General features: G+C 43.8%; 1 protein-coding gene across 2 annotated transcripts in view; it reads left to right on the forward strand.

The window, feature by feature from the left end:
* LOC111865039 (four and a half LIM domains protein 3) overlaps positions 1–14206 on the forward strand; it is a 423310-nt gene that overhangs the window by 83429 nt on the left and 325675 nt on the right. For both annotated transcript variants that reach the window (XM_023852747.2, XM_023852744.2), the window contains exon 2: positions 906–991. In XM_023852747.2, coding sequence (XP_023708515.1) covers positions 906–991 — 86 coding nt within the window. The remainder of the gene's footprint in view (positions 1–905; positions 992–14206) is intronic.

Raw genomic sequence — 14206 nt, forward strand, 5'->3', positions numbered from 1 at the left:
TCACACTTCATTTAAAAAAAAATTATGTTCATAATTAGTAATACAGGATGTTCTACCCTGAAATAATATTCCAAGAAAATTATTTTTTCTATAATTTCTGTCTGAAAATTGTGCTGCGGCCTATACACGCACGCGGCCTATACATGCGTAAATACGGTATTTATCCACAGCAATGGAAGACGGTGTTTTCCATGTAGTCCGTGCAAATGAGTTATCTTAAAAACAAACGGCGCCACGATTCATGTGTAATACTAGTACTTGGAGTGTATGATTGAGTGGGGCTGTTATAATGCCTGTGTTTTAGTTGTACCAGGAGAGGACCAGTGTGTGTGCGTGTGCGTGCGCGCGCGTGAGGGAGATAGCGCATTTAAATGTGATTGGGAGAGAACTTGTAACCAAGGTGCTAATAAATCCAATGATGCGAACTAGAACCCACAGTTATTCGCCACGCGTACCCCCCACGCGTGACAGTATGTATGTATTCTCCGTCTATTTCAACGTGCTTAGAATGAGAACATAAAGGCATTTCATTTTGAAAACGAAAGTATTCAGATGAAGCTGTTAACTGCGATTGCTTTACTATCTTGATGTCTAAAGAACTGATATTCCCCGCAATTTCAGTCATAGTTTATTTGGCACTGACCCAAAATGAGTTGCTCTTAGCAATAAAATAGATACCGTCGATCTAAATCGTTCATGGCATTGCAAGAGAAAGAAGTCGTAACTGACCTGACTAGTTTCAGCCCCGCCCTATGGTCGATAGGCTCTTACATGCTCCTTTCTTGGTTTATTTGCTATTTGGGACTTTCTTCTAATGAACTGAGTTATATATCTTCTTATTTGATATCAAGTGACATGTCTTCCTTTTCCAGCTGACCATCCTATTGTGATCTTTGCTGTTTCAGGGCGTCTTGGTGGAAGAAGTGGATGAAGGGCAGCCATGCCTCTCATGCCACGAGAAGTGCTCTGGATTTACCCCCCATCTGTGGAGGTGAGTACACATTTCTCCTCATAGCAGGGCATTTCATTAGGGATTTCAGCCACACCAAAAGTCATATCTGCAATAGACTTATAGCACAAAGACATCTGATGCTTCTTTGTTTTGTGGAAACTTTTCTGTGACTTTTTTCAAAGAACAGTATTTGTGAGCAGTTATTTACAAAAGAAGAAAGATAATTTGGTGCACCTACAGGACTGTGTAGTGTTTTCGTATACTGAACTGTACACACGTACATCACTGAAACATGAAATTAACTTTTTCTTCTGTTTTTCGTATTTGGCCCAATGGTCTGCTTCCAAACAGAATTAATATGGAACTAAGGATCTTATAGACAGTTGGTAGAACTCTTTGGACGGGGGATCAGCCCGTCGCAAGGCCGCTCTTTACACACGACAACGCATAAGAACAGAAGAAACGCGAACAGACGTCCATGCCTCGAGTAGGATTGCAACCCACGATCAGAGTGTCTGAGCGGGCGAAGACATTTCATTCTCTAGACCGTGCGGCCACTGTTATCTGCGTGAAAGAGCTAATAAAAGAAAACGTGTGGGTAGTAATCTCGGGCAGTAGATGTTACACCATTTTGTTACCGGAAATTAATAATTCATATTTCCGTATTTGGCTCATCTCCGTGCAGCGCAGAGGTTAAGAATGGCTGGTGAGAGGAGATGTAGACTACTTTGTTTGCTTCCATGTGCCTTGAAGTCGTGGTACTTAGGCACAGTGACAGCTTTTCAACATGTCATGGTTTTCGTTTATTTCACATGCTCCAGCGCTTGTTTTTGTAATGTAAGTAAATATAACTGCCGGTCACGGTAGCTTAGCGATCTAAAAGGCATGCACTGTTTTTGCTCGCTCGGAAGCCGGGTTCGTGGGTTCGAATTCCACACAAGGCATGGATGTTTGGTGTGTGTATGCGTTTATTATGTGTTTGTGTTGTCCTCCGTTTAGGTAGAGGCCTTGCGACGAGCTGATCACTCGTCGAAGAAGTCCTGCCGTCTTTAAAAGGATCATGAAACGGAGAACTCTCAGCCCTATGCTCCCAAGTGGGAACTTAGAAGATGGAAAAAAAGTAAATTTAAAAAAAGTTTGGCCTATTTTGATTCAACACACTTAGGATGTTCGGCCTATTTGTATTCAGTGTAACTACTTTATATGTATCATAAGGGGACGCCGTATATATGGTAAATGAAGATACGTGTTCTCGCCGTCATTTTAAAGACATAATACAGCCCGCGAATTGCTTGGAACGACTTAATAATACTAATAAACTTTAAATCATGACGTAAAGATAGGTAACAGATGTTTTGAAAATGTGGCACAGTTAAGATATTTGGGGACAACGACAACAGATCGAAACCTGACTTATAGACGGGGTTTTGAGTTGGATGATTGGATTTATTGCACTTTATACATTCATACACCCGGACTACAGCGCTGTCTCTGATCTACACACTTAATAGTTCACCGTTACACACGTACTAGGGTACTAAGTCTTCAGTAGTCGCATCCAGGCAACGGATTTATAACATTCTGCCACTTCAAACCACACATGAAGACTTTTTTTCACAGCCTAATTTCTTTCTTGGGCATGTAGTACGAATGGGGGAGATAATGAATGCGTATATACGTGTAGGTTATTGGTGGGAAAGCCAGAAGGAAAGAGACCACTGGGAAGACCAAGGCATAGGTGGGTGGACAACATTAAAATGGATCTTAGGGAGATAGGATGGGATGGTATGGATTAGATTGATCTGGCTCAGGATAGGGACCAGTGGATGGCTCTTGTGAACACGGCAATGAACCTTCGGGTTCCATAAAATGCTGTGAAATTCTTGAGTAGCTGCAGAATTTTCGGCTCCTCTAGAAGGGCTCAGTTCCATGAGTGAGTGAGTAAGTAAGTAAGTAATACCTTTCTTGGTATTATTCTGCAGCTGCCAATTCCGAAGACTCGACTCAGTTCAGTTCCTCTGCTCCCAAACTCATATCCTGGCAGGCTGGCGTCTCCAAACTCGACTCTACTACTGTTCTATACTGCCGAACTCTTCTTTATAACAATTTTGCACCGACCAGGCAGGAAACACAGACTGTTGTTAAAGATGCGTGTTTCCTGATCGTTGGCTAGCAGTGGATGTCCTATTGTTGCGCTCGTTGGCTCCCGCGGGAATATGTTTACCGAGTCGTTGTCTAGCAATAGATCTGTACCTAACATTACGAAATTAAATGGAAAGTTCAGATGAACTGGACCACAAAAAGGAAAATCAGCCAGTACGCCCTGCTCATTGATTGAAGAATTTTTCTCATGTCCTTGTTGGTAAGGCTGGCTCTTCCCCAATAATGTGTTGCTGTTTTTTTGTCTGTTTTGATTGAATTCGAACTTCATGTGCTGCATCGAATTATGTAAAGGCACTAACTCGAAATCCAATGGGTGAATAGCACCGCCACTGCTTCACAGAACTGAACAATTGTGGTTGCTAGCAGTGAATACGGTTCGGCCACGTTTTCACTTCGTGGTGTTATTCTCATCAATTATTCTGCGACGTATTCATGTTTAAAAGGCCTGTTGAATGCCTGATCGTTCTCTGCTTTCTTGGAAAGATTATACAGCTATATTCATATATTTTGCCGTCCAGAACTGTTCCTTTGCACAGAAGTGAAATGAAACTATTATTGGGAACTTCATTACAAAAATTAAACGTTTAAAATTTTCCCAGAACTGGCCTGTTCACCCGAATTGGTTCACTGACATACAACAACGGATGGTTTCACTGGCAGGTAAAAGCCGTGGAGGCCCATAGAGTTGTGAGACGTCGAGGCTCCAACATTTTCTAGACTGTCGGAACACGAATGGCGGTAAGGTTGTTAGTCTTACGCTCCGGCCGCTCATTATCCGCAGGAAGATTCCTGATACTCATTTCTGTTAGAGGCTGAATCTACTAAGGGCCATAATGCAACTGGAAAGATTAGGTAAATTGCAAAACCAATGACCTTAGTTTACTAGTAATGGATTTGGTGCTCAGAATATTTCAGTATGCTTCATCCTGTATCAAGAAACTGCAATTAAGTATATCATGTCTGCCTGAACCGTAATCTGAACAAGTAGATTCTAATTCTTAGTGTAATCTTAATATTTACGAATGTTTAAAAAGTTCCTGTTTTGGGCTTAACTAAAAAGCCGCTTCAAAACAAAAACGTATCGCTCACACACGCTGTTATGTCCACGCAGGACTGAGGAACACTGCCAATGAGTGCAGCGATCACAGCGCCGCCAAGAGGGAGGGAGATTTACCCGAAAACAGTTCTGTTGGTCGCCGGTCAGATTCACCCGAACTTACCAGAATTTGCTGCTGCTTTGTGTGCGTCTGAAGGTTTTTCTCTAGCCACGAAGGAAGATCAGTGACGGCGTACGAGAACAGAGTGCTTAATGATATTTGTGGACGTATGAAAGAAAACATAATAGGAGAACGAAAAAGATAGAAATATGAGAAAATTCGTAAGTTGTACTCTTCGCTTAATAGTAGTAGTAAATAAGATCTGAAAGTTTGTGGTACAAATATTATGTTTTTTGACATTGTTCATCGTCTTTTCTCTATCTAAAAATCGTATTGTTTATGTTTTAAAACACAAAGTTTCGGAGACTGGATTCTCTCTTCGTCTTCAGGTAAAACCTACTGAGTTGAGCCCGATAGATAGAGCTAGTCCCTATCTCCGAAAAGTTGTGTTTTGAAAAATAAACAGGACGGTTTTTAGATAGAGACAAGACAATGATTAATGTCCAAAACATAATATTTGTAATAGTATTAGAATTATTAAATCGAGCAGGGTGAGATGGGCTGGGCATTTAGCACGCATATGCCAGATAAGACATTGATACGAAGTTTTTGTCGGTTAAATTGGGCTTGGAAGGTAGAACATTATCAAAGTGAATTTTAAAAATAAATTTTATGAGGTTGTGGGCCAGTGGGAAGTTATAGTGAACGCGATACCGAACTGTCGGGTCCGTAATTTCTTGAGTGGCTGAGCAACTCTTATTTTTTTAATTCGCTTAGTGGGGGGTGGAGTCCAACTGGGTCCACTCGGCATGGCGACCACTGATTGACCTATTGTACCTGCCCAGGGTGATTATGATGATGGAGCAATTGGTGGAATGAAGATTGGCAGGGGAAACCGAAGTACTCGGAGAAACCCCGCCCCAGCGCCACTTTGTCCACCACAAATCCCACTTGCCCAGACCCGGGAAGCCAGCGACTAACCGCTTGAGCTATGCCGCGGCCATGAGTAACCCTTAGTTTCTCGAGGAGTGAATCTCTTGTTTTACGAAGACAAATCACCCACCGAGCGGCCAGATGCGTTCCGGACGGGGTGTGAGTGCTTGTCGACGTGACGAGCTCTGATTTCAGCAGTATGATAGATATGACGTTTCTTTGTGTTGCCTTCACAATACATTAGTCGCCTATATATAGCCAGGCAGGCTTTTAGTTCTGTGTTACAGAGGTCGGGTCTGCTGTCAGGATGTCGGAAGTGGCGCGGCCAGAAAACAGATTGGGGGGGGGGGNTTGTCTGTAGGAGCAGGATAGACGCGTCACATGAAACACTATATTTAAATTATTGCTATCTTAAAAATATATGACAGCCAGTGCTGTTCAGAAATAGATCGAGGTTCAGCGGTAACGGTTTAGACGCGAATTTGAGAGATACTCAGTTCAGGTCTCTGCCGGGACGCCGGCTCTCCAGAATTGAGTTTTTGTGGTTGTACTCAGTCCCTCCAGACAGTTTCTTGGATAGTTTCATGAAAGAGGCTACAGACACCACCTTCACATCCTTTCCAATTCATTATTTCCCGTCTGCACCGCTTCGAACACATTCTGGATTTTTCTGTTACGTTATCTCCGCCGTTTCGAACACATTCTGGATTTTTGTTACGTTATCTCCACCGTTTCGAACACATTCTGGATTTTTCTGTTACGTTATCTCCACCGTTTGGAACACATTCTGTATTTTTCTGTTGCATTATCTCCACCGATTGGAACACATTCTGTATTTTTCTGTTGCATTATCTCCACCGTTTGGAACACATTATGGATTTTTCTGTTACGTTTCTCCACCGTTTGGAACACGTTCTGTATTTTTCTGTTACGTTATCTCCACCGTTTCGAACACATTCTGGATTTTTCTGTTACGTTATCTCCACCGTTTCGAACACATTATGTATTTTTCTGTTGCATTATCTCCACCGTTTGGAACACATTCTGTATTTTTCTGTTGCATTATCTCCACCGTTTGGAACACATTCTGGATTTTTCTGTTGTATTATCTCCACCGTTTGGAACACATTCTGGATTTTTCTATTACGTTATCTCCACCGTTTGGAACACATTCTGGAATTTTCTGTTCCATTATCTCCACCGTTTGGAACACATTCTGGAATTTTCTGTTCCNCTGCTCTCCGCATTCCAAGCCATTCAACTGCTCTGAAGATGGAGGCGCTACGTTCCTCCGAAACGTCGGCCAAAACGAAGAATACACGGTGCCTAAACCCAGAAGACGACTTTCTTCATGTTCTGGGAAATGTTTGTGATTTTAATTGCCGCTCACGGTACTTTAGATAGGTCTGTAGTACCTTGAAATAGGCCACGATTTCTTCTTCCTACACTGTTACCCAGTCACCGTTCATAATCTTCCCTTCTTATTCGACACCAGATATCCTCTGTAGCTGATTCATTGCCATATGTCGCAGCGGATTGGTAGGCCTTTGGCTTCCTGTTTGGAAGGTTTAGGCCCGGACACGTCTGTCTTGAGGTTTTCGTTGTTTACTCAATCCCTACATCCATATGCTGGGATAGTATTTCTAAATAAGCTAGTATCACGTCGTTCCACACCCTGTGCAATTAATCTTGCAGAGTCATCCTCTCATTCGACGCTGTATAAGCTATGTAATTGAAGAATGACGTAAAATAACCCAAGAATCAATATGTTTGATACTATTGGACATGAATGCCATCTGTGAGCTAACTAACTGACCTAACGACATGGAGCTAGTCTCTCTCTCTCTCTTTTTTTTAGAAGACTCCACTTGCGCAGCTACTCAAGAATTTCCCAGCATTTTATGGAACCCGAAGGTTCATTACCGTAATCACAAGAGCCTTGTACTGGTCCCTGTCTTGAGCCAAATCAGTCCAGTCCATACCACCCCATCCTGTCTCTTTAGATGTTATCCCACATACGTCTAGGTCTTCCTAGTGGTCTCTTTCCTTCTGGCTTTCCCAGCAAAATCCTATAGGCATTCTCCTCCATGCACCCTGCATAGCCAGCCTATCTTATCCTCCTTGACTTGAGCATTCTAATTATACGGAGCTCCTCGTTGTGCAATTTTCTCCAGCCTCCTATCTCTTCATCCCTCTTCTATCAAAATATTCTCAACACCCTCAATCTGTGTTCCTCCCTTCATGCCAGATACAAAGTTTCACGCCCACGCAAAATCGGAGGCAAAATTATATATATATATTTTTTTTACTCCAATAATTATACAATCTATCCATTAAGTGTGGGAATTATATTTTGAGTTCAAATTTTTGCGTTTATGTACAGCAGACGAGAAGAGAAAAGGTTCCGGACTGAATGGTAGCCAGCATTACCTGAGCTACGCTTTTATTTAAACTGTTCTGAAGCTAAACGGGCGGATATGTTCAGAATTTTTTGCCAAGTAATTTTTAGTTTCGTCGTATGTTCCACGAGACATGTCAGACTCGTGTTGTGACAGTGAGAGCAGCTGATAGTTAACACAGTGAGTTGGTAAACAGGAGGCAGCTTCTAGAGGGCGTCGTCTAATGGATTGTACGTACGTACTATATCAATCATCCTCTACACATCCCCGTGCTATTGTATTTCGCGTGCATGTGAAGCTAAGCTCTTCAGATGTGTCGTCAAATACTCGTGACAAGTCAGGGCAAGTGTTTTCATTTTACGTTACTGATTGTCTGTATCCGTAAGGACATTCTGTACAGCTCCACCATGCACAAAGTAACGAATCTCATGAAGCGTAGTCGTTCTTGAGAATCTAATAGTCGCTCACCGGCTGAAGAAATTTTCTACCTTTTTTGGAACCTTCAAGCTTCATAGGTTCCTCCTCTTCATAACAGTCCACTCAAATTGAGGCCCTGAACTCGATGGTAAATTAAACGTAAAGTCGTCCCTGTACTTAATTAATTAAACACCACACCCTGAAGACGCGGTGGGTAATGGAGGTGTAGCTCCACCGTTGTTGACCTTGGCAGTAGACGGAGGTGAGTGGTCTGTTTCACGCCTCGGTCACTTTACCCGCCCTACCCGTTGGGATAGGAGGCTGGATAGATCCCAGGGCCGGGCTGGACACTGTGGAGTAGAGCAAAATCTCTTGCCCCTACCGGGAATCGAATCCCGGCCGGCCAGCCCGTAGCTTGTCGCTATACCGACTGAGCTATCCCTGCCCCTGTATGCATTCTGTGGTCTATCTGAACACCGTTCTCCATCCGGATTCAGAGGATGGGACATTCCTTGGTGACTGTGGGCCCACTTAACGTGGGTGCATCACTCGGTGCCCTTAATTAAAGAACGGAGCAAAAGAATATTGTAAATTTTAAATACGCAATTTAACGTTATAGACGGAAAACTGAACTTGACGTCGAGTCATATCTTGCTGTAGTTAAAGAAATACCAAGTTTTAAAGGAGCGTCCACATTACTCGTGCTCGTGTGACTCGCTATGCTCGCGAGTAATGTGGACGATACGACAAGTCACGAAACGAGCAAATTTTAAGTTTTAATTTAAAAACTATAGCCAATAAATTAAAATACGACTACAGCCTATACACACTCACGCGCCGAAGCCTGGCGAGCAACTGAAGTAGTGTGGACGAAGATTTACGGGCACAAGTAAAAGCCAGACGAGCATGAGCACGAGTAATGCGGACCCGCCTTTAGGCTATATAGCTACCATATCAAATGCAGAGACTTGTTGAGAGAAACCAAACTAGTGAGAATGTCACTGACATTCGGAAAGTACCCGGTTCAGACCTCTCCAAGGCATCGGATACCTTGACTTGAGGCTCGCAGTTTCTTTTGTGCCATTCGGGATAGCACATGAAAATAGGCCACGGCTAGTTGCTCACGTCTCTCCTAATGTATTAGTCATGAAATATCACCATCTTCAGCACTACCTAAGAAGACATTAATGTGATGGTAAATTGGTATCCGCGGGTCACAGTAGCCACGCGGTCTGAGGCATGAACTGTCTACGCTCTTTCGGACTCTGAGATCGTGGGTTCGAATCCCACTGAGGGCATGGACGTCTGTGTTTGTGTTATCCTGTGTGTGGGTAGCGGCCTTGCGAGGGCCTAATCACTCATGCAAGAAGTCCTACCAACTGTGTAAAAACTGATTACGAAACTGAAGAAGAGGCCAGGCCCAACAAAGGGCTGTAGGGCCACTGATGTAGGAATGAATGAAATGGGATTGAAGGAGTTCAACTGGGTCCAGTCGGCACGGAGGCCACTGATTAGTCTATTTACCTGCCCCGGGTGATTATGATGATGAAGAATTTGGTGGAATGAAGATTGGCAAGGGATATCGAAGTACTCGGAGAGAACCCACCCCAGCGCCAATTTGTCCACCACAAATCCCACTTGACCATACCCGTGATCGAACTCGGACCGTCGCGGTGGGAAGCCATTGTCTAACCGCTTAAGCTGTGGCGCGGACGTATTAGAAGGAAGCTGTTGTGGACGATTTAAAATTTCTGTGTAATCTTTCGCCATGGAAGACTTGGAGGAGTGAATTAAAATAAATGTTAAGGCAGTGGGTCATGAGGGTCTGAGTGCGGGGTGAGCTCAGTACGTGAACCGATTTCCGGCTTTTGTAACGGCAGGTCTGGCTGCATAGCAAGTAACTTAGAACTGTGCAAGGGACACCTGCATCAGTAAGCCGGATGTGATGAGCAAGTACTTAACTTCTGTCATGGTTTGTTTCTCTTAGTTTCTGCGCCGCATCCCCACGCTCACCCAAGAAATCTGCGATGCTGGGTTTAATAATAGTTTCCTTTTGCGCTGCTGGATCCATATGCACTTCCTCGACTTGTTCTACTTTAAATTAGCCATCGGCAGGCAATGCTAGAGCTTTACAGTGGACTGTACTCATGACGTAGGGAAGTAGCTCTCTGCTTCTGGCTGACCTTCACCTCTGTCAAGTGTCTAGTTGATGATTACACCATCTCCAGTTAAGCACTGAAAACTGGATGAATTCTTAATGCATTACGTTATCTTAGGCCTACACACTAACAGGCGTTTTATAGATATCTGTTCTGCCACGTAATAAAAGCTTCTATTATATATTTCAAGTTAATTTTAGCGAATAATACATTTACATCTTTCTGGTGTGGAATGTCCGGTATAAATGGATGTTAGTGGGAGTTGTGTTCAGAATAGTTTAAGTAGTGAGGCAGGGTTTGTAAAGCTCGTGGAGGACGATGAGCAGCTACGAGGGTTTCTATGAACAAGGGACTCATGTTCTGGTAGAATGTATGGTGTGTATACTACCTGAAGATGACTTAGAAATAGGTTCGAAACGTGTTTTTTTTATTGCTAGTGGGGTGGGACTAAGCCCCTTGTACTGCGGCCACTTCTGGCCTATTGTACCAGCCCCAGATGATAGGTGAGGGTGATTGTGGAGCAATTGGTGGAATGAAGATTGGCAGGGGAAACCGAAGTACTAGAAGAAAACCTGCCCCACCGCCACTTTGTCCACCACAAATCCCACTTGACCAGACCTGGGATCTAACCCGGGCCGCCGCGGTGGGAAGCCAGCGACTAACCGCCTGAGCTATGGCGCGGCCTTGCACAGAGCTTAACTAATTAAACACAGGGACAACTTTACCTTTTACCCCAAAACCAAGGTGTTCTCAGCGTACAGTTGGCGATCCCTAGTCTGCAATATTTTCTGAGAAATCAGAGACCGCGTGGTGAGATTTTTATTACCTTCATGTTTTTTATTGTCGATAAAATAGGGAATGTGTTTTCTCTACTACGCATTCCTTTGCAGTTCCTTAATACAGCTGTTTACATACAGTGAAAAGGAAGAGGGTAGGAACAGGATGTTATGTTACATACGGCCTTTGTGTTCCTAGACAAAAGCCGCCTGTTTATTCATATAACTTCCTCGTAATCCAAATGAGATTGAACGCCAAAGGAATTGTGACTAGAACAGAACAACGATGAAAACAGCTATAACGTTGTTACAGCCGTTCAGTTCTTATATATAGGGTACAAGTAAAGTTATTATTGTTTATTAGCACTTGCCTTCTGCCTCTCTGTATGGGTTCCTAACGTTACTAGGCAACGGCTCGGTAAACTTGTTCCCGTGGAAAGGAATATGCGCGAAACAACAGAAGAACTGCTGGACGCGGTGTTTTCTGTGTTGTCCGTGTCGTATGAAGTACTCTGTATAGACCCTAGTGAAAGGAAAATATTGCTGTGATTAGTTCTTCCCATAACTTCTTATTTGATTTAGAGTGTAGACAACTTCTTGTCTTAACGGCGTAATATTTCGTCGCTTGCGATATATTATTTTCCCCTTTCTGCAGAGTGGCTTTAGTTTCATGCTGTCTGTTGCGGGGTTCTGGTGATCAGCAGGGAAACCCGCTTGTTTCATCACGGTTGAAGGTAATCACAGACTGCTTTGGATGGAGCACAATCATCAGAGTATGTCTATACTCTAATTCCAGCCCGAGCCATAACCTCTTCCGCTTAGGAGACTTAACCCCACTCGGGTCGGGTTCCAATGAACCAAACTCGTCCATGTGTGGTGAAATTAATCCGAGCCCGGCTCCTCGCCGAGTCGGACTCGCGAGCCAGATTCGTAAGTGTATGGGCCGCCCAAGGCATGAACTGTCTTCGCACGCTCTCACGCTGGGGTCGTGGGTTCGAATGCCACTTAAGGCATGAATGTTTGTGTTGTTCTGTATGTAGACAGCGGCTTTACGACGGGCTGATCCCTGGTCCAAGGAGTCCTACCGACCGTGTATAGGATTAAGAAACTGAAAAAGTGGCCAAGGTCCAACAACAGGACTGTGGAGCCATAGATAGTGATAAAATGTCAATAAATTAATTATGAATCGGAATGGATGTGGAAGGAAACGCTCGTTGCCTAGACTTAGGTATTATCCCGACTCTTATCTTGAGGTACTGTGAAAACCTCGGAACTCCTCAGAGAAGCCAGTCTCCAGGCCGATACTCGCGTGTGACGCAGGAGTGTTGACCGTTCGGCCTGAAGGCTCCCAGGGCCGTCAGGCAATAAAATATGGTCATGAGTTCCGTGGGACTCGGAACCAAGAATCACTGTGCTGGCGAAGGCCAGCAGCAATTTAGCAGTCATTCGGTCTAGTTTAATGTGAAGCAGCATTTCAATAACTCGTAATTTTCGTCATAAATACATGGCGCATATACTGTGCAGTCCATTTAATTTCCAACAGTATATGTATGAGTGCCGGTCACGGTAGCCGAGCGGTCTAAGGCGTGCACTGTCTTCGCTCTCTCGGAAGCCGGGATCGTGGATTCGAATCCCACTCAAAGCATGGATGTTTAGTGTTTGTGTGCGTTTTTCTGCGTTTGTGTACAGGTAGAGGCCTTGCGACGAGCTGATCACTCGCCCAAGGAGTCCTACCGAATGTGTAAGATCTAGAAAAACCGAAGTGAACGGGAGAAGTTCATGGAGGTAGGCCTAGGCCCACTGGGGCTGTAGTGCCAAGGAAAAAAAATATATGAGTTTCAAACGCGTCTGTAAAGGAAGAATTTTCAGTCGTAAGGAAGCCTATATAAGTAGGACCTTCTGAATAGGGTGGAGTATGGTAAGATTGAAGGACTTAACTGATTATTGGAATTTGTGTGGAAGGAACATGTCTTGGCCTGTTTCTGTTGAAAGAAACCTATGAAACAGGAGATAAACATCAGTGTAACTGTTGTCGCAGTCAAAATTCCATTACAGATATTTAAGAACTCCAACGAAGCGACAGTTAATACAGGGACGTTCGTTTAATGTCATCTTTTGTGGTATAAATGACAAGTGTTGGTGAAACCGGGCTTAATTATCCTGAGTTTATTGAACGTTTGCTAATTAAAGGAGAGTTGGTAGCGCATTCAATTAGCAAAGTAAACGTAATGGGTTGTGTGCTGTCGCTTCGCACACGGACTGGGGGGGGGGGGACACTTGTTTAGAAAGCAGCCCGCTTGTCTTATAATTCGAAATGCATGAAGCAGCTTCCATAAGCGTTATAAGAGATGAACACAGGTCAGTAACTTCTGACGATTGGACACGTTATTGTACGAACATTGAATAATGTAAATATGTTCAGGTCTGATATTGTTAACAGATAACTAGTTAATGGAGAAAATTATATAGTAATTCAGTTCTTTATTATTTACATGCCTGGCCAACAGCTACAGGGCCAGTTACAAGGAACAGCACAGTGTGAAAGATACAGTTGCCCCTGTGCTTAACTAAGTAAGCACTACGCCATGAAGGCGTATGTATAGATCCACATTTTCTTGATCTCGGCACTACTTCGAGGTGAGTGGTCAGCTTCACGCCCTGGCCACTTTACCCCCGGAGAAAGCCCACGGTGCTCATTGGATAGGAGGTTGGGTGGATTCCAGAGCCGGTCTGGACGGCGTGGAGAAGAGAAAATTCTTGATCCTGCCGGGACTCGAACTCCAAACCCTCGGTCGTCCAGCCTGTAGCCAGTCGCTATACCGACTGCAGTATCTCGGCTCCAAAGTAATGCAGTAGATTAATATAATTACACAATAACAGTGTACATACGGTGTGTTTATGTCACCCACATATTGTCATTGCCATCTGGTGAAAAAAAAATTAACCTGCTATGTTTGAATTTCCCACCGGCATGAAAGAATTCTGGAAGTATGTTGAAAACAGACTCTGATAACTTCCTGTTGAAGATGTAACGGTGCACATCAGCAGTCCATGAAGATACACCTCCACATTGTAGGTTCTCTTAATTACGTTAAGGGAGACAAAGTCAGAGATAACCGCCGCAGGAGTAGTTTAGGAAATAACAAAAGAAAAACTACTACAGCTTGTGGGGGCACGCGGTAGCGTAGTTGGTTGAGGCATTATGCTATAAACCGGAAGCTCGCTGGTTAGAGTCCCGACGAGATGGATT

Source organism: Cryptotermes secundus, unplaced genomic scaffold, assembly GCF_002891405.2.
Source record: "Cryptotermes secundus unplaced genomic scaffold, Csec_1.0 scaffold971, whole genome shotgun sequence".
Classification (NCBI taxonomy): Eukaryota; Metazoa; Arthropoda; class Insecta; order Blattodea; family Kalotermitidae; genus Cryptotermes; species Cryptotermes secundus.